The sequence below is a fragment of the Ammospiza nelsoni genome, chromosome 10, assembly GCF_027579445.1.
Source record: "Ammospiza nelsoni isolate bAmmNel1 chromosome 10, bAmmNel1.pri, whole genome shotgun sequence".
NCBI classification, from domain to species: Eukaryota; Metazoa; Chordata; class Aves; order Passeriformes; family Passerellidae; genus Ammospiza; species Ammospiza nelsoni.
Window position 1 is genome coordinate 4269678 of NC_080642.1, and position 19763 is coordinate 4289440.

The 19763-nt window shown below is 48.0% G+C and overlaps 2 protein-coding genes across 2 annotated transcripts in view; one reads left to right on the forward strand and one right to left on the reverse strand.

Moving 5' to 3' along the window:
- The first annotated feature begins 2864 nt into the window (after positions 1-2864).
- On the forward strand, positions 2865-12969 carry CLDN11 (claudin 11). The gene is made up of 3 exons (XM_059479415.1): positions 2865-3090; positions 5654-5818; positions 11801-12969. The coding sequence occupies exons 1-3, from the start codon at positions 2865-2867 to the stop codon at positions 12031-12033; spliced, it is 624 nt and encodes a 207-aa protein (XP_059335398.1). The 3' UTR covers positions 12034-12969.
- A 2593-nt stretch (positions 12970-15562) lies between these two features.
- The window catches only part of SLC7A14 (solute carrier family 7 member 14), a 29702-nt gene continuing 25501 nt past the window's right edge, over positions 15563-19763 (reverse strand). The window contains exon 8 of the mRNA XM_059479161.1: positions 15563-19488. Within this exon, the coding sequence (XP_059335144.1) occupies positions 19166-19488 (323 nt within the window). The 3' untranslated portion in view covers positions 15563-19165. The remainder of the gene's footprint in view (positions 19489-19763) is intronic.

Here is a 19763-nt window from a genome sequence, read left to right on the forward strand (position 1 = left end):
TTTATTCATACTGAGAAGATTTTCTTGATGCATAAGAAGGCACATTCACACACCTTTTGGTATTTTTTCTTCCCCTCAAATCAGTGCAAAATTACTTTATCCTTGTATTAAGGAACTGCTGTCCCATATAGGAAATCCTGGTGATGTTTCAGATAACTGCAAACCTGTATTTTACAGATAAAGAGAGAGAAGGGCAGTATGAACCAGGATAAAGATGAAAATTACAATGATGAGCTCAGCCTTCAGTATAGGACAAAATTAAGAACTGACTGTACCACTTAAACTTGTTTATTTCTGCATCCCATATTGCTTTTGTATACCGCTGTATTTCCAAACAGGGAAGAAACAATGAGGCTGAAAATGTAAAGAAAAGTTCAAGGTGAGTCATTTGGATGAGAAAGCCCTGGGTGTTGATAGCTTGGGTAGCTGTGACTAATTGCAACGCCTGTCTTTTGTCAGAGAGAACAATGCAGATCAAGGAAAAGCTCTGGGAGTGAAGGGTATGAAGATTGATTTTTAGGGAGCTCACACTGTTGCTGGAATAAATGCTTGTTTAACACTTGCTTTTAAAAAGGCAGCTTTTGAGACTATTGCCCAAAGTGTATAAGTTTATTTGGCATATAGCTGGCAAGTCATTCTTGTTCCTTCTTTTATTGATCTTGTAAATCATTGTCCACTTGCCTTGTATGAACTTAAATTCACTTAACTGTTGGTGGTGTGATTTATAACACTGACAAAATGGTAAATGGCTCCTGTCTTTATTGACATTAATGAAATAATTCACACCATGCCCTGTGGGCACCAGCTCGAGTTCTGTTGAGCAGTGCTGGTTACCAAAGTGTCAGATTTACTCCTTGCTCCTGCACACTTCTTGATAAATACATTTGTGAAGGAAAACATGGGGTTAAGAAGTTTTGTGGTTAAGGAAACCAAAAATGTAGGAGACTGAATTACAGAAGGGTGTATATGCCAATGAATACCTTGCAGCATTTTAAAAATACTTATATTGTGCATTAGGATGGATGTGCCTGCACTATCACTGTGTAAAATGATTCCAAACCTCAGCTTTGGGGTGAAATCTCTCATCTCCCTTTGAATTCAGGAGGTGACACATGGTCTGTCCAATGCAATTGCTCAGTCCAAGAAGTGGAACAGCACCGCTTACAACCAAGAGATTATAAGTTTATCTCCTGAATAATAAATAAGAAGGAATATTTTTTAGGGGAAGATTAAATCCATCTAGAATGGAGCCCTAGATGACATAAATTTGTGTTTGGATATCAGTAACAGCACACTCCACCTGAGGTGGGTGCAGTAGAAGGATAAGCCATGCAGGAAGGTGGAATCACATCAGGAAATTTCATGGAAGGCCAGCTGGCAGCTTGGCTTCACAGAAATACCATAAACCAGGTATAGAAACCCAAGGAGTAATCAACAATATGAAACAAATGTGAAAACAACAATTAAATTTATATTTATTAGAAAAGCTTCTCTTGAAAAAGAATTTTCAACTATACTGGTAGTGCTACAGTGTTCATATGAAGCTTTGACAGAAAACTGTGACCTCATGTCCTTGAATTTTGGATCTAAGGAGCAGGTGACAAATGATAGGATGCTCTTGTTCATGTTTTGCTTCTTAGTTGTTAAAGAACGGCAAAAAGCACCCTTGGGTGAGGAGCAGGATATATTTCATTCCTAGCACTTTAAACTCGGAGTGGCGTTTCCCGTATTTCTGTCTCACTGACAGCTCTGGGAGTGAATGGAATTCATTGTTGTGTCACTTTCTCGTCCCCGTTCCTGCCCGTGCACCGCAGACAGCTCTCCACTAGTGGTCTCTCCAGGCATGCAGCATCCGCCTGGTTCCAACCTTCCCTTCCCAAAACCAGCAGCGCTGGAGGAGGACACACAGCCAGGAAATATCCTCAGGGATGTGTTGGCACGGGAGAACATTCATATGTGCTGTGAAAATACAGAGCGAATAACTAGGAAAGTGTCCTGCCCCCCTGTTTCCCCTGATGCAGAACAGGAAGATGTGAAGTTTCTCCACCTCTGACATAAAATGTCAGGAGCGGGCTGCTCCTGTTTTATCAAATGCACTAAAATTCATATAGTCAATTTACTCAGACTAAAAGTCTGAGTTAAAAGCTGCTCGTTTTAATTTGGGGATTCAAAAAGGGACTGTGGTGCTGGTAAACATGTATTTAATACTCAGTGAGAGTTAGCTAATAGTTCTGAAAGCCCAGGCACAGCAGAGAAAGCAGTGGTGGGTCTTTTATATTTTTACAGTTCCTGGAAACATCAGGAAAGACTCAGGACTGGTTTTGTCCCTTTCCTGTAGCTGTGCTGGTGGCTTTGATGAGGTGATCAATTCCACCTCTTGAGTAACTCTGTCCACCACATTTCTCCCCTTACTTTTCCATGAGGATGTACTAGTGCGACTATTAAAGTTTGCTGGCAAACACTACCTTAATTTTTTCCCCTCTCTGCTAAATTTCGAATATTCGGGCTGTTATCTTGCATTTGAACAAACCCCTCCGGCTCGTTTCTCAGGCACGCTTGGGTGCGATCGTGCATCTCCTCCTCCGCACATTCTCCTTCCCCTCGGACGGACGCTCCGGATGCTCTGGCAGAAGTTGGGGCTCCCCCCTGGCTCCTCCCCTGCGCCGTGGGGCTGGAGGCAGCTCTGACCCCTCCCAGGGAGGGAGCTGGGCAGAGGCAGCCGGGTGTTTGCAGCAGAGCCCGACCAGGGACCTGCTCCTGCCCATCCCGTCCCATCCTGCCGCTGCAGCAGCCGCGACCTCGCCGGGCGGCTCCGCTGACCCCCGTGGGTTCTGTGCTGTCACTGTCCCCAGCACAGCACGGAGATGGTGGCCACCTGCCTGCACCTGGCCGGATTTGTCTGCAGCTTCGTGGGGTGGATCGGGGTGGTTGTGGCCACGGCCACCAACGACTGGGTGGTGACCTGCGGCTACACCATCACCACCTGCAGGAAAATGGATGAGCTGGGATCCAAGGGGCTGTGGGCAGACTGTGTCATGGCAACAGGTCTCTACCACTGCAAGCCCCTCGTGGACATCCTCATACTGCCGGGTGAGTGTGTGCCATCCTCCCCTTCCCACCCCGAGTGAGGGCTGAAGCCTTGCCCAGAGCAGCACAGGTGATGGGGAACCTCCTCCAGCTTCCTCAGCACAGGAGATGGTCCATTAAATACTAAAGAAGTTAAATGATAGCTCTTAACATGATTCTCATTGATTTACACCTTGTTTTAATCGTAGCCAGGTCTCGTGCTTTCTGTGGCTGCTAAAATCCAGTTAATGTTTGTTTAATCATTGCTCTTAGTAAAATCTCACTGCTCCTCTCACATCTTGTCTCTGGATTGCACCGCAAAACATACAGAGCACACTGAGGTGTAATAGAGCACTTCAAGGGGATGGTGAACTATTACAAATGTTAAGGTTTGATTCCTTAAAGTGGTTTGGAGTGTAATGAATCTTTCAGCATCTATTATTAATGCTGCTATGGCTTTTAATCTTTCAGAAGATCATCATTAGTCTTGATGGTCTTGTGCTTCCCACAGATTCTGAGGCAAGACAGAACTTTCACACAGCAAACGGATGTAACTACATTTAACGTGATATTTTTTAATGATGTAGTAACTTTCATCTAGATTAATGAAAAGCAAAAATTAAGCAAGGTGTTTAATCAGCATTAATCCATCTTTTGGGCTAATTAAACCTGCCAAAGTCTTGTGAGGTCTGGTCCTTGTAAGTTTGGTTTGTGGCCTTGCCAGTTTCAACCACTGTTCACTCTGTAGCACTTCATTTCGCTGTGTTTTAGATTGCAACTCCTCTATCATGTCAAAGGTGCCTCTCAAAGCTGACAGGGCAGAAATGACCATTCCTTGTCATTTTCTTTCATGTTTCCTTGTTTACTGGTTTAAATTGTTGTGAAGACAATTTTATAAGAGGTTAAAAAGATAATTCCTGAATTTCTCTCTGTTACAGAGCTTGGTCTGTGGCGCACAGTGCTTAGGAATGTTGAGTCTCTCATTCTCCCCTTCTCTGTCTGTACTTTTATTTTAGTAAGTTTGCCTTCCTTACTGCTACTGTTGTTAAATCTGATCCAGCAGAGAATATAGAGGAAGGTTTTGCCCCAAAGAAACATAAGTGAATACAACTGAATAAATAAGTGAATGGGTCTTGCAGTAGCAGAGAGCAAAGCTTCCCTCAAGCAGAAGCAAATCACAAACCAAGATGTTTCTTCTTGTAGCCTATTTGAGACCCATGGCTTGACATGAGAGGGAAATTTATCCTGGTGTGCCCAATAGCTGAAATACATTTAGAGCCTTTCTTTGTCTGAGTCAAGTCTTTAAAATGAATTGGTTTTATTCTCATTTACTTGGGATTGATTGCACAGAATCTACACTGGGTACAGCCATCTCCTTTGTTTAGGGTCTGCTTTTATGCCCCGAATGCCTCAGGTAACAATTTTTTTAAGTTTCCTCTTGAAAAAAAATAAGGAAATCTTCAATACACACAGTTAAATACACAAGTTCTGCATTTCCAGAAACAGGAAAATCCTCTTTCCTGGGGTTGTACCTGTGAATCAGTGGATGTGCTCAAGGCCCCTCTTTGCTGGTGTTGGTTGAAGCATCTTGGAACTCCCTGTCTACATCTGACAGCTTCTTTTTGCTAGTAAGAAGGGACAGAGACCCAGCACACTCCCTTGCTGAGACTGTCCTGAAAACTGGGGGAGGTCACCAAGCACTGGGGCAAACCTGGCATTTGTCCTTTTTCATTTTGCATGCTAATAATGACCTGGTATAACTTACTCATATGCAATTTTTGTATAGTATATATACATTACATATAAATGATATATATTTAAATTTATATATACAGATAGTATATAAATATTTTTAAATCACATATTATGATACATAGACCCTCCCAGAGGCAGAAAGGTCATGGTCCTGCCCAGCACCCCTACAGCCCCTGGTCCTTGTTGTTTTCAGTTGCCTTGTGCACAGGGACAGGTAAGGGAGGAATGTGAGCTCCTGGGGTGCCATGCTGAGGTATGGCTGTGGGTGAGGAGTGTCCCTCCTCTTCCTCCTCCTCCTCCTCCCAGGTCAACAGTGCTCATTGCCTTGGGGCAGCTGCTGGCAGCATCCCACGGACCTTCAGTGTCCGTAGTGTGTCTACAACTATTCAGCCCTCTGAATGACGGAAGAGTCTTTGAGGCTTTAAATTACTGTTGTTTTATTTGGAAGATTTTAAAATCTTGTTCTTTAATCAAACTGTCACCATGGAAAGATATAGGGAAACTCCCTCCTAGAGGAAATTTCTGCTACTTTCCCTTCCTGTATTTTCCAGCTCCATGGTTTCTCAGTGTCTCTCTGGGAAGAGCTTGTGTTTTCCAGGCAGTGCTGTTTGTTTGTTGGGAAACTGTGAGCCTGCACATCCCATGTCCACGCACTCCCCATTGCACTGCAGCCTCACTGCCCTGTGCCTGGTGAACATTTACTGTTTACTCAGGCATGAACCCATTTCCCATACTCCGTGCACGTCTTGGGCTCTAACCAAACAGGAGCTTTCCTCCAAAGTCTCCTTTTCTAGTGCCAAATAACAAAATCCTCCTCCTTGCCTTGCTGCAGGGTACGTCCAAGCATGTCGAGCGCTGATGATCGCGGCCTCCGTCCTGGGCCTGCCTGCCATCTTCCTGCTGATCACGGTGCTGCCCTGCATCCGCATGGGCCACGAGCCCGGGGCGGCCAAGTACCGGCGCTCCCAGCTGGGAGGGATCCTCATCATCCTCCTGGGTAAGGCACCTGCCAAGCTGAGGGGCTGCAGCCCGTCCCCTGTGGGCTGGTGGGGTGTGTTCTCCTGGGAGGGTTTGTGCTGGGCTGGGCCTGGAGCTCTCCAGCATGGCTGCAGCCTGTGGGTGGGCAAAAGGCAGGGACAGGAGTGGGAGGACAAGGAGAGGAGGCAGGGATGAAGCAGGGTTAGAGGGAATCCCTCTGTCTTTGCCTCTGTGAATCCCTCTGTCTTTGCCTCTGGATCTCTCTGTCCTTCCCTCATGGAGTCCTCAGGCACGACTTCTCCTGAGGGCCATTGCACACTGGCAGTGCCTGCAGGCAATGGATCATCCTGGTTCACTGTGGAAGTGATTTTTTGGGAAAAGGTCTGAACTTCCAAGCTACTTATAGGGAAGGCAGAGCCTCCAAATTTTCCCTGGAAATCCACGGACAGTAAGCTGAGGCATGTGGGAATTGCTTACTGAATGGGGCTGGTGCTGTGGCCTCCACAGGGGAAGGAGCATGGAGGTAGCACAGACATGGGAAGAGGGATGGCACTGGCATGGGGAGAGGACTGGCATTCCCTCTGTGGTGGCACAGAAAGTGGAGGTGGCACAGACATGGGAAGATGGGACTGGCATGCCCTCTGTGGTGGCACAGAGCATGGAGGTGGCACAGACATGGGAGGAGGGATGGCACTGGCACGGGGAGAGGACTGGCATTCCCTCTGTGCCTCCCAGCCCCCTCTGGCCAGCCTCCCCCTTGGCCTCCAAGCTCCCCTGGGAATTTCTTCCCGTCCTTGGTGCTTGTGGAGGAGATTGTTTTGAGCGGCACAGACTGTGGAGCTCATTGTCCCCCATGCAGCACCTGCATGTTCTTGAGGCCTCGTCATCTCAGCACCAGCCTGCAGGGCCTTGTTTTCACCCGTCTGTGGCAGAGGAGGAGGGGAGAGGCAAAGTGACCTCTTTGTGTGGCTCTGCTGCTCGCTGGCAGCCAGCACTGACATCATGCAGTCTTCTTTCTTCTTCTCCTTCTTTTTTTTCAAGTGGGCACTGAATATAGCTGCACACTCAGAAGGGCTGTCTTCTGGATGTTCCTTCCATGCAGGTCAGCCCTCCTCCATCACCTTGGGGTTAGCACAAATTCATACATCCCAAATCTGAGGGATTGAGTCCAAGAGGCCCTATAGGTGCCTGTGGAGTTTAAGAGCACATCTAGAAGTCCTAACATCAGCTTTATAGGGCGGGTCTAGGACATCCCAATCATGAACAGCCATGTTGGAATGTGATCTTCATCCCTGCCCTGGAACCTTGAGTCATTTATTTGGGCTTGGGGAAGTGAAGGAGAAGGTGGAGGTTTTCTGCCTGTGAATGAAATTTTAGTGCCAGAGTAGTCTTCTCTGGTGGATTTGCCCTGCCCAGCAGAGCTGCACTTTGCCACAAAAGCCACAAGATTTTGGTTCCAGTCGAGGAGAGCTGTGCTGCAGGTCATCCCTGCTTGCGTGGCTGCCGGTGTGGAGGCAGGAGGACTGTCCCTAAAAATCCCAAAGGGCAGAAGGATGACAGGATCAGCTCACGGATGACAAATTGCAGTGCCAGTGTTGGGTATCACTGTGTTAGAACAAGTGAAATCCTTTATGCTGCAGTGTCCCACCAGGGTCTGGTGTCTGATGTGCCACAATCCCACCCCAGTCATGCTGCAGTGGGACACCAGGGAGGAGAGCAGATGTGAGGGGGTAATGGGGAGTTGTGGTGCTCCATAAACCAGGCTGCCCTTTGCCTCAGAACACAGTTTTCCAACTAGGTAGATCGTGTGAGGAAAGGAAGTGTGAGAGATCACATCTCTCACATTTGTGTCATGGAGACATTGGCAGACAAATGATCTTTGGGTCAGATTTGGACCACGTCTTATTGATTTTCATCCCTGTGAGCTCTGAAGCACCTACAGGTGAATGATTTACTGGTGTCACTGATGCCCTGAATGGTCTGGGCTGGGATCAGCAGCCTGGTCACAATGTTTTAGTCACAATTACAATAATGCTCTTTTTGTCAGATCACAAATGAAGAATAAATAAGCTTCTTTTGCTTCTAGGTTACTTTTTCTAAAAAAAAAGAAAGAGCAAACCAACCCACATTTATATTTACAAAGCCCATTTTTTTCCAGGCTCATCAGCAAGACAGTCCCTTTGGAAGAAGAATAATGTACAGAGCTTAGGACTTTGACATTATTTAAGCTGATTAATGATCTGTTTGCTGCAAGATGAGGTGTCACCATTCCAGAACATTTAACAAGCATGGATCAGGCTCTGAAAGATACAATGTTGAGTTAAAATCCATTATATTCTAGAACTAACATGCCCGGGACTGTTTTTATTCACCCTCCAGCCACTGAACTCTCACTCAAGGTTTCCACAACCTCACAGGCTCCAGACTTTTCCTCTTAGGGGAGAGCAACACCCAGAGCTCTGGTTAAAAGAAAATGGTCCCCAAAACACTCCCTAATGCAGCAGAAATAGGGAGTGGGGATGCAAACAGGGAAGTTGGCCCCAAAGCAAAATTTACTTGCTGCTCAGGGAAGGGATGTCAGTTTGTCACTGAGATTTGGTATAAGGGAAAACGGGGATTGAAACAAAGCTCAAAGCCAAAAAGAAAAAAAAAATATATATAAAAAGCTGAAAAGTTGCCAGGAAAACAATGGGCTCAGATATTCCATTGATTTTTCTGTCCACTGATAATCACAGGCTGCCAGAGTGCAACCTGTGTGCACGCCCTGCTATCCTGCTGCTGATGTGTTTATGGCTTTGTTTGATCCTATCTGACTGAGAGAATTGATTTATGGCTGAAAACAACCGTCAGCAGAGGCTTGCTCTGAGCTGCTATGAAAACATTTCACACGTTGGTGTTGATGGAAAAACCCTGGCCCAGCCCATGTTGTTGATACTAATTTGGAGCACCCCTTGCTGGTAACCAAGGGGGCTTTTCCCAATGGAGGAGAAGGAGTCAGACATTGGAAAATAGATTAAATATATGTTAGTGGGAATTGCTACTACAAAAGAAGCCATTGTGTACTAAATAAAGGATGTTAATGAGTTTCTGAAGACTGCATGAGGCTTACTTGTGAAACCATAGATAAAAAGATTGCCTTGAACACAGAAAAAATATAGTATCTTTTTTTTTCAACTAAATGCTTTGAAAGAGAAATCCGTGTGACTTTGAGTCAGCAATTCGGAATAGTTAAATTTAGATGTGAAATAAAATTATTCTTTCCTCTGCAAAAAGCCTTTAACTTACTGTTAAGGAATTTGGCAGGGACTCACTGTCCCTTGAGTTAGAACAATCCTGTTCCCTCTCTCCCAGCTCCCCAAGCACCTTCTGTGCTTCTTGTCTCTGTGCACGTCCTTCTGACTCCAACACATGTCTGATGTTGAGTATTGAGGGTTTCAGCTCAGCAGACTGAGCTACTGCAAATCCACAGTTAAAAAACACTTGGAAACACTGGGAGCTGGGATGTATCCCTGTGGATTCACAGCAATCTGATGGAGCAAGGACATTCATGCCATGCAGTGCTGAGAGGATTTTTTAGGTAGAGGCAGTGGCTTTTACAAGATTGCCTACTCCAGCTGCAAAATGCAGGCAGGATTTCCACACCAAAACAGGCCTGTTTTCCCAGCTAAATTGGTTGCTCTAATATAAAATATTCCTTCTCTTTGCAGATCTTCTTTTATTTTTCTGCTGGATTATATTGGCTACGGCAGCTCTAGAGTCTGAGGATTTCTTGTTTAGAGAGAGGCAGAGGGTGTCCCAACATTAGCACAAGAGAACGGATAACAACTTCTATCTTTTCCACGTGGACAGCCATTTTAGAACTTGAAACTTGCCCTAAAACTCCTTTTCCAATCTCTTTGGGTTTCTTGTCAAATCACCAGTTTTTTTTCAGCCTTCCCCTGTGGTACAACCAGAATAAAATCTGAGCCCACAGAGAGACACTGCAATTGCTGACTGTCCTTTTCCCATCTCCTCAGAGGATTTACAGCCCAACCTAATCTATGCAGGGCCATGAAGCCCAGTCCTGTTCCAGGGCATTCCTCTTGCTCAGCAGCAGGGTCACTGGCAGCTGGCAGCCTCTGAGGACAGAGAGGTCAAGTGAACCCATGCAAAGTCCTTGGCTTGTGTTTCACAGCTTTCTGCTATTGTCAGCATTAAAATAAGGTGGTTTTACATGTAGTGGGGCCACATGCACAAGAGATGCCATTGTGTGAGCATCCCTGAGAGCTCTTCTCACCCCAGTGCAAGTGTTTTCCTTGGTCCTGTCTTGTGGGGGAGGGTCTGGAGAGATAAGGCTCTTATAGTCTATAGACAAATATATATATATATTTACTGCTGACAGAGAAAGAAAAGATGATTGTGTTTTTTCGGACAACAAAGCAGCTTTGTTCCCAGAGCCCATTAGAATGCTTTGTGGATTCCCAACTGATACATTTTTGTTTTAAAGCCTTGGAGGTTCATGAGCTGTTTGCAGGACCACTCCACACGCAGGAGAAATGCTCTTCTCCCCTCCCTGCCTTGTCCAAAATTCCTTCCAAAGCTGCGGGGCCCTTCCTTTGAGGAGGCCCAAAATTATTTCTGGCTTTATAAGCATCCTTCAAATGTTCTTCTCTTTCCCATAAGAAAATATTTTCTCTCACAATAACTGCAGCTTTGGGGATGGGTTTTTTGCTGTACTGGCCAGGAGCTACGGTTTGTTCTCTGCTTTAACTAAACAATTTTATTTTTACTCTCACCCCTTTCTTTTTCCCTCTTGCAACTTTAACTTTCTGACACTGCCTCCAGATACCTTTTAACACGGTCGGTGGAAATCTGTAACACTGCCATGGTCCTGTTATTGTTTTGCTCTGATTCTCTGATAGCCACAAGGATGGAGTCCTGCACAGCTTGTCCCAGAGGCAAGTAAATATTGACAGATTAATTCTTCTCAGATGTACAGGCCATCAAGGAGTATTGTTTTAGGATCTGCTCCTGGGAGGTGATTAACACCATCAACTCCTGTTGCCCTCGGTGCATGTGGGGACTCTGTGGGGACTGTCTCCCTGACATGCCACCTCACAGCACCACTGCAGCTGCCTCTGGCTTTTTGTGGGAAAACCCCCTATGGAATATCAAGTAAAAGGTGATGCCTGCAGTAATTTTTTGACCTGCTGTAGTCCCTAGGTGGGATCCCATTTTCGCTTCTGCAGACTCCTTAGGTCCCATTTTTATTCAGTTCAGTAAATGTCAGGAGAGTCTTGCTGGGTTTGTCCCCATTGCTTGATAGAAATTTTCCACAGGGAAGTTGAATCTGTTTTCCAGAGCTGTGAGACATTTCCCTTTCCATGAAAAAACCCCATCAATGCCTAACTGCTGTTTATTTTGTTCCTGCTCATTTTCTGCTTGTATTTTATAAACCCTAATCTGTGTTAGAGTTCTGGGAGATTTTGGTGAAGTTTATGTGACCACTCAGTAGAGCCACTGCAATGATGAGGAGGGACATGGGCTGAGGACACAGCATGTGAGTCATGTGGAGATAGGGATTTAAACCAGTTCACACTGATCCACAGATTTTATTCTCTTGCTGATCCATATGGTTTTCATGGCCTCCTAATTTCTAATCTATTCCTGATTCTGCAGTTCTCCAGCACATCCATTTCAAGGATAACTCTCATTTTTCTCTCTAAAGATATTTCTAGGGAACAAATCTGTTTCCCTTCTAATAAATACATTATATTGTGTCAGGCAGCAGTTGTTTTTCCTTCTTGCTGGTGCCTGAGAGCGATGGCTGTTCTCTCTCCATCTCTCACTCCTGAAGCTCCCATGTTGCCTCCTGCTTGGAGATCTCCTACACCTAGCCCTGATGCTGCTGCTTCTGGATCCTGTTGTGGGACTGGAAGGGAGCAGGGATGGGTTTCCTCTCTATCCCCCGTCCCCCACTCCAGCTCAGAACCCTAACGCTGTCCTTCCCCCCTGTCCCCAGCCATGTGCGGCGTGGTGGCCACCATCTGGTTCCCGGTGTGCGCGCACCGCGAGACCACCATCATGAGCTTCGGCTACTCGCTCTACACGGGCTGGATCGGCTCTGCCCTCTGCCTCTTCGGCGGCTGTGTCATCGTCTGCTGCTCGGGGGACGCGCAGACCTTCGGCGAGAACCGCTTCTACTACGGCTCGGGCTCCAGCTCGCCCACCCACGCCAAGAGCGCTCACGTGTAGACACCGCGGGGACGCCCCACGGCTGCCGTCGGATGCTTTGGCTGGTGGGTTCGTGCGCCCTGGGTTTGCTTCTGCTGACGCGCTGTCAGGCTCCCAGGGGGAGATTTAGAAAAGCAGCACAAATGTCTGGTAGTTTGAAGCATTATTGTCCCCGTCTCTTCCGCCCCTTTCTCTAGAAAGACAGCTCCAGCCAGCCCTACCTCTTGGTCCTCACCATTTTGTCCCGACCGCCTGCCCCATCTTCTTCTTGCAGCCAGGATCGTTTGGGGGTGTGGCGTGGGGTTTACGGATTTTAGTTTATCTTCTAGCTCCCCTGATTGAAGGAGAGTTTAAAGCAATAAAACAGAAAGAGAGAGACACTTTCCCATTGTTAGGAGGACTCTGACAGCTTCTCCCCCATCCTCACTGTTTGATTTCCCCCACTCAAGGTCACGGGTCTGGCACGGCTGGGGAGAGAGGATAGGGAGAAAGGCTGTCCTCTCCCACCGGGCAAATGTTTCTCTTTTGGAACAAGAGGAGGGGATTTTTCTGCCTTTCTCTGTAAATACTTTTATATGAATCTGATCATTTTAGTAACAGTGTTTCCCCCACCCCCACAGTCATCAGTATGAAGGAAACAGAGCCCAAAGGTCCTAATGACATGGTAGATAACAGTGCCTTTTTAAATAGTTATAAATGACTTTGGGGGCTCTAATCCCTGCCCTCTGGTTCAGTTTCTTTTTATTTTTTTTCTTTTGTACAGATCAGTTACTAAAAAAAAAAGTATTTTTACATTTTTTTAAACTCTTTCTTTCTTCCTTCCTCTAAATTTGTGTTCTGTCTTGCCTTGTTAAAGCAGCACATTTTAACATGCAGTATAATGTACCTGTTACAATACAATTCTGGTGAGTACTGATGATGCCTTTGTACTTTCAGTGAAATACTGTACAATAAATAACAGAGTACCTGCAACCCCTGACTACTTTTTTTTTCCTTCCTTCCTGTGTGTTTCCACAGCCAGTTTTTCCATGACAGGGATTGCCAATGATTTTGAAGATTTTCTTTTTTTTACAGCAGTTCGAGATGAAAAACTGCTCTGCTGTGGCATTAAATGAAGAATATTTAAAATATGAGTAATCTTCCTCTATGGGACTGTCTGTTATCTTCTCCTTTGGTTCTTTCAATGCTCCCAGTAACAGCTTGTACCAGTTGTACCCACTAGTGGGTTTCTTTATATTGGGAAGAATTAGAAAGCCCCTGAAGTGGTGGAGGTGACCCTGAGCACCACGAAGTTGAGACCTCATGCTGCTGAAAGTGCTCTCAACTAAAGTAGGGGTCTGATCTGGGGTCATTGCTCTGATCAAAACTGTGTAAGATCAAGATCTAACTCTGTCCTTACCAGAGGCTGTAGCAATTTAATTACACTGGTACAAAATCCCATCTGTTCCCAGAGATGTTAACTCAGTTCAAACAATTTGTGTAAGCCGAGAGAAGGAAAAGAGGAATAGCTGCTGCTCAGACACGGGCAAGAGGAGAGCCCCAGTGGAGAGGCAGCAGGAGGAGGAGAAGGGTCTGAGCAACCAAGTTTTTTGGGATGATGAATAATGGGAAAACAGGGCTGTCAATGCATTTTGGACTCTCCTTGGTCTGCTTCACCTGGAGAAACCAAACTGAGTGATGCAGCCACAGGCAAGGATGCTGCAGCTCCCACCTCCCCTGCTCCACGTGGGAAGCTGGAGCATTTAACAGGAGCCAGAGGGAGGCTGGCTGTGCTCCACGGGGACCCTCTGCCTGCCTGGCCCGGGGACGGGCAGCAGCCCGAGCATCTGCCTCCCACCCCGAGCAGCCTTGAAGGCGGCTCTGTTGTGCCAGCCGCGCATCGCTGTGCAATGTCCCCAGGGCGGGCGGCGGGCGGTGGCAGGACACTTGTGCTCATGACATCACAGGCAGGGCACAGGCGGTTCTTGTACAGCCCGGGGACGCTGTCAGTGCTGCCATTGATGTGCGGGTGCCCCGGGCGCAGGGGGGCACAGACGTGCCAGCTTGTGCAGGCTGCCCGCGGATTGTGGATTGTGCCCGCGGGTTCACCCTCCTAACCCCGGCACCGACTGCGGCGGGGAACACCTCGGAGCAGGGATCCGACGGAATGGAATGCTGCCTGCAGACAGCCCTGGGGCAAACTGGGAGGGAAAAGCACAGGAACACCCGGGTCGGATGCCCGGGGAGGGTTTTGGTGCTGCGGGAGGTGCATGAGGTGATTGGGAACGAGCCCTGCCAGGCTCACCCATTCCATGATCCTCATTCTCGTGGTGCTGGGGACCCTTGGCAGGGTGTGGTGCTGGGGCTCTGTGTGCTCTGCCCACAGCCACAGGTTACCAGCATCCAACCCCAAAACCAACTCTTGAAAGGCCCTGGGAGTGATGCTCAGAGCAAGGAAGCAGTTTTATGTCAGGGAAGAGAATTAAAAACCAAACAAAGCAAATCAACCCCGCAGCAGCTGCACGGGAAATGCACACCTGCAATCATGGGGTGCAAGGAGATGGGGACAAGAATGTGATGGGGTATTAGTGCTGGCACCACAGAGGGGAAGGGTTCTGAGGAAGCACAAAGAACATTAAACTTTTCTAGTTTTTAAAGGATCAGAGCTGAAACACCTGTTTTGTACCTACCCAAAACACCCTGCTCTCCTGTGGGGCTCTCTTGGTCTGGATTGGCCACAGCACTGTTGGCTCATTAAGACTTTTAGTGCTCATTTGCTGACACAAATACTCAAAATAGGACCAAATATAATTGTCCTGAATCGAAAAACTGCTCCACACCATTCCTAACACCAAGTGTGGAGTAGTGGCTGTGGTGGATACCCCAGTGTGGAGGTCCCTGATGCCCAGCAGAGCTCTCTGCAGCTCCACCAGGACCAGCTGGAGCTCTTCATCCCATGCCCATGATGGGGAGGGCACCTGGCGAGCTCCCCATTCCCCACATAACAGGGACAGCAGGAAGGAGCCCTGAGCACCCCAAAGGGTACAGGCAGCTGTGTCTGCCTCTCCACACTGTCCTGCTGTCCAGGGGACAGTGCTGTGACACTCCAGCTCCCCCAAGGAAAGGTGAGTGCCAGCAGATGGGAAGACATTGGTGCACCCCAGGCCTTTGCACTGCAATAGTCAACCTGTGGTCATTGGCTTTTTTTTTTTCCTTTTTTTTTTTTTCCTTTTTTTATTGTGTAAACAGATAACCATTTTCTCTCACAACACTACAAGTAAATGACAAAGCCAGCTGAAATGGATCTTTTAAAATGGAATTTTTGAATTACTCAAAGCAAGTTTTGTTAATTTCTAGCTTCAATTTAGCACTGAAAAAATATCAGAACTTCAGGTACTGATTGGCTAAACAAAATTTACATGGGAATTTTTTTTTATTATTACTTTTTGGTTTAGTCTTTCATTTAAAAGATTTACATTACTATGGAAACTAATTCTAAGACACATTTGTCTCTGGCTTTCTTTACAAATCCCTTAGTTCCTCTTTGATTTTTAAATGTAAAGGCACACAGTAAAGCTTTATGCATTTATTAAAATATACAGATTTTGGTAAATTTAGATTTTTTTTTCTTAGTATCTCGATTATATATATGTATTATATGTATAGTTGTCAACAACACAGTCATTTGAAAATAAAAATCACTCCATAACATATCTGCATATTTTTTTTCTTTCTCATGACACACTACAAGACCCCATTGTACAATGCACCAATGGGCTTCTGGAAACCACAAAAAAAAAATAAAAATGGATAGAACAAACTGCTTTTAACAAATACACCAACTTCATACCAGAACTGCAGAGAATTGTTACACCAGAAAGTACCACCTGCAAAAAAAAAAAAATAAAAGCAAGATATACATCAGAAAGACTGAACAAAATGAAGTGAAGATCATTTACAAGCTGGATTTACAACATCCCATGTTGCTGGGGTGTGATTTTGCTGCCATGTGGAGGATGCTGGAGTGCTGGACTGAGGGGTTGTGACCATGTGGAGTGAATTTGTGGAGGGGCTGAGATCTTACAGAGCCGGCCTGGAAGGTTTGAGGTATTTATGCTCCATCTGTACCATGCATTTGGCCCCTCAGGGAGGGCAGGCAGGCACGGAGGGGCTTTGTGCCTCTCACCAGAGGTGGGAGCAGGATGGTCCCGCTCTGCCACATCCTCCTGAGGGCTCAGGGATTGAGAACCTCCCTCAGGGCACCCCAGGGAAAGGCTGGAGTTGGGGTTACAGCAAAATCAGCACTTGCACCTCTTCCCAGCCCCTGGCCAGCAGTGCCCAGAGGTGATGGGCACACCTGGACATTTTGCCTTCTCAGCCTTTGCTTGTGCCCACTGAAGAGCCCAATGCTGCTACAAGAGACAGCACATGAGTTGCCAGAGGCTGAACCCGCACATCTCCCAGGAGCTGCCACCCAGAACTGGGAGCAGGGATCCTGTAAACCCAGCCTTTGGCCACTGGCAAACCCCCAACACCTGTGGCTTGGTCCCCTTCTCCTTAAACACCTCTGTTGGGTGGGATGTGGTGCAGCTCCCACCTCCAGCACGGCGAGGGCTGACAGCAGCCCATCCACATCTGACCGTGCCATGGTGGCATCAAATGCTGTTCCCTGGTGGTCCCAGGATGGGGCACAGCCATCTTCCCCAGGAAGGGGAAGGGGGATGGGTGGCTGGGAATGGGGGCAGCCAAAAGGCTGCTCAGATCCAATGGAGAAGTTCCTACAGACACCAAAGAACAAGGGGTCAAGCCCTTGTCAAATTATACGGCGTGACTTGAGTGGACGTGACGACAGACACTGGTACTGGGAACTGCTCCATAGCAAGAGATTAAGGCTGCAAGAAGAACAGGCTCTGACCCAACAGGGTGCTTGGGCATGAGTTTGTGGCTCAGCAGATGCCCAAATACCCTGTGGGAGCAGGACGAAAACGACTGCCTTGGATATGGTATAGTACAAGAGCTGGTAGGAAAATAGCATCAATCTTTCTCCCTGAAAACACACAGCCAGACCTGCGAGGTGCCATCTCTCTTGGGTACTTCTAAGGCATCAAGGACGAGAGCAGCCAAGCATGGGTGGGCAGTGATCATCACAAGAGGAGCTCAGTGCTGCAGCAGAGTTTTCCTGAGCTGGCCCATGAGCAGCTTTTCAGTAGGACCCACTCAGGATTTCTCCTTGTAGAAGCGTGGTAGGTGTGGGCAGCAGGAGTCAATGCCAGAGCAAAGCTTACAGGTCCTTTAGCCAAATCCTCACTCCCACCCTGAAGCTGCTTCAGAAGCCAAACTTCCCTTGGCTAGCCCGGAGCACTCCGGGTTAAGATCTGCAGAACTGGATGTTCTTCTCCACTGGGAAAAGGACTGTAGTTTGCCACTGTTTGGGACAGGAGCTGGAGGGATACTTTCGCAGCCCCAGACAGAGTGTCTCCATCAAGCTCTTGCATCCCAGGAGTGACGGGGATGGGCACAGGTCCAGGCACCCTTTGCACCTCCTTGCCCACAGAGGGTGCCAGGCAGGTGTTTTGGGAGCCTGAGCCTCATCCAGTGCACCAAAGCATTAAAGATTCTCAATATCCACAAGGATATTTCCGTATTGGAAATCCTGCCCCTGTTGATGTTAAATTGTCCCCTGGGATGCCAGCAACAGCCCATGGTACTGGGGGTTGGTCTGGGCTGCACTGGAGCCCCTGGGATGGATCCATCTGCAGCCATCGGCAGCTAGGGGAAGGATGGGAGTTGCTGTCTGATGGGTTTTGGTTACTGTTTATTCAAAAGATGTTCCTCCACCACAGTGTTTTACATGAAGCATGATGGGCTCCACAACTGGACCTGCAGATAATCACTGACCAAACCCCATCACTGCTGACCGACAATTCTGTGGGGACACAGGCAGCAGGGAGCCTGATGGGGTCCATGGCCATGTTCAGGGGCTTTAACATCCACCTCTGACCACCTCTGCCCTGCAATCCACCAGCTCTGTTTGGTTTCAGACTGAAATATGGACACTTACGGAATGAGCAGCATTTCAGTGTTTTTCATACAGCACCCACCAAGCCAAGGTCAAAACCAGAGAATATTGTACAAGGTGCAGACGGCAGTAGGGAGTCAGATTGCAGTTGCCAAATCCTCTCTGCTTGCTACCCATGGCCCAGCCCTGCCAAGACGTGGCTGACCCATGGATGCTGCTGTTTTGTGAGGGCATGGATGGGTGTCTGGAGCACTGAGGGCAGAGTGGGCACTGGAAGGTGCCCAGCACGGTGAGGGAATGACAGCACAGTCATTTTAGTAAAAGACACAAGGTGGTGGAAGCAGTGCCCAACTTCAGACTGGTGATGCTCAGAGGAATGTGTGGTCCTCGTTGACCATTTGTACAAAGAGGGTTGAGCCAGGAGTGGGTCACAGCCCTCACTATGACCAGGAATGGGATCAGGCTCCCCGTCTCAGATTTGGGGTGTTGGACTGTGCTGGGACTTCAAGGTTGGACTAAGACATGGACTAATTTTGAATAACAGTATTGGGGTTTGGAGTGTGGGGATGGACATGGGGACACTGCTCTGTGCAGTGCACCAGAATGGGCCATGGAAACTCTGTGTGATGGAACCAACTATGCATCTCTGAGCTACTCCCAGGGAAGAGTGTGTCCATCTCCATTTTGTACCTACCCACCTCTCTGTGCCTCCGGCTCAGCTATCATTTCTAGGTGGATCAAAGGAAAAAAAAACAAAGTTTTTTTGGTGCCAAAGGGCCAAAAAATTTTAGAGTGGCATTCCACCCCTGCGGCCATCGGGTGAACATTCCCCAGGGACAATTTGACTGTCCCCTTGTGGCTCCTTCCACCTCTCAACACCCTCCTGGCTTGGCACATCTCCCACTCCGCTGCCTCGCTGGTGCAGCTGGTGCTGGGAGATCAGCCGGTGCTGGGGGATCAGCCAGCGTTCACCAGAGCAAGACCCCACTGGTGGAGCTGGGACAGGCCACGGAGTTGGGCAGGTTTGGTTCGGGGTCAGCGGCAATCGCAGGGCGTGTCCCGAGTACCAGAGGTGAGCAGGGCGGTGGTGGAGGACCCGGGGAGGATGGGGCAGGATGGGGGAGCCACGGGGACCCTTCCTCATCGCCTGTCCCGCTACTCGGGTGAGTAGTCCAGCTCATCGTTGGCGATCAGAGCATCTGACGGCGGTTTGTGCCGGCCTTTGCTTTTCGACCTGCCACTTGTCCGATGGCTCTCCTTGGTGCCCGCCATTTGCTGGTACGAGAAGCTCTTGTCCTCAGAAGGACCCCAGGCCGGGTAGCTCTCGCCCTCGGGGGCGAAGGAGAAGCCGTCGTCCACGGAGAAGGGGTCGACGTCCACGTCGTAGCGCTGGTAGGTGCTCTGGTGCAGGGCCTCCTCCCGGGCGCTGATCTCCAGCGTGCTGTTCCACATCCCATAGCCAAAGTAGATGAGCAGACCTGGGTGGGCAAGAGAGAGAGGGTTGGACCCCAGCTACTCACTAGTCCTTCTACCCCTACCTGATTTCACCTTCATGCACAAATGCTTTCACTGGCAGGAAATACAGCCAGAGGTCTGATTTCTGGTGGATCATGGGATTAACCTACCCCAGACATCCTCACCAAGTAATCCAGACTCCACATGACATGGATTAGCCATGGAGGACTGATGTGAGGTTATATCAGGACCTCACATCTGTGCCAGAAAAACCAATGGGATGTCCCACCCCCATCAG

Coding starts and splice junctions, on each gene's coding strand:
- CLDN11 (XM_059479415.1), top strand. CDS start 2,865: ATGGTGGCCACCTGCCTGCACCTGGCCGGATTTGTCTGCAGCTTCGTG. Junction 3,091..5,653: donor GGACATCCTCATACTGCCGG/GTGAGTGTGTGC, acceptor GCCTTGCTGCAG/GGTACGTCCAAGCATGTCGA. Junction 5,819..11,800: donor GATCCTCATCATCCTCCTGG/GTAAGGCACCTG, acceptor CCCTGTCCCCAG/CCATGTGCGGCGTGGTGGCC.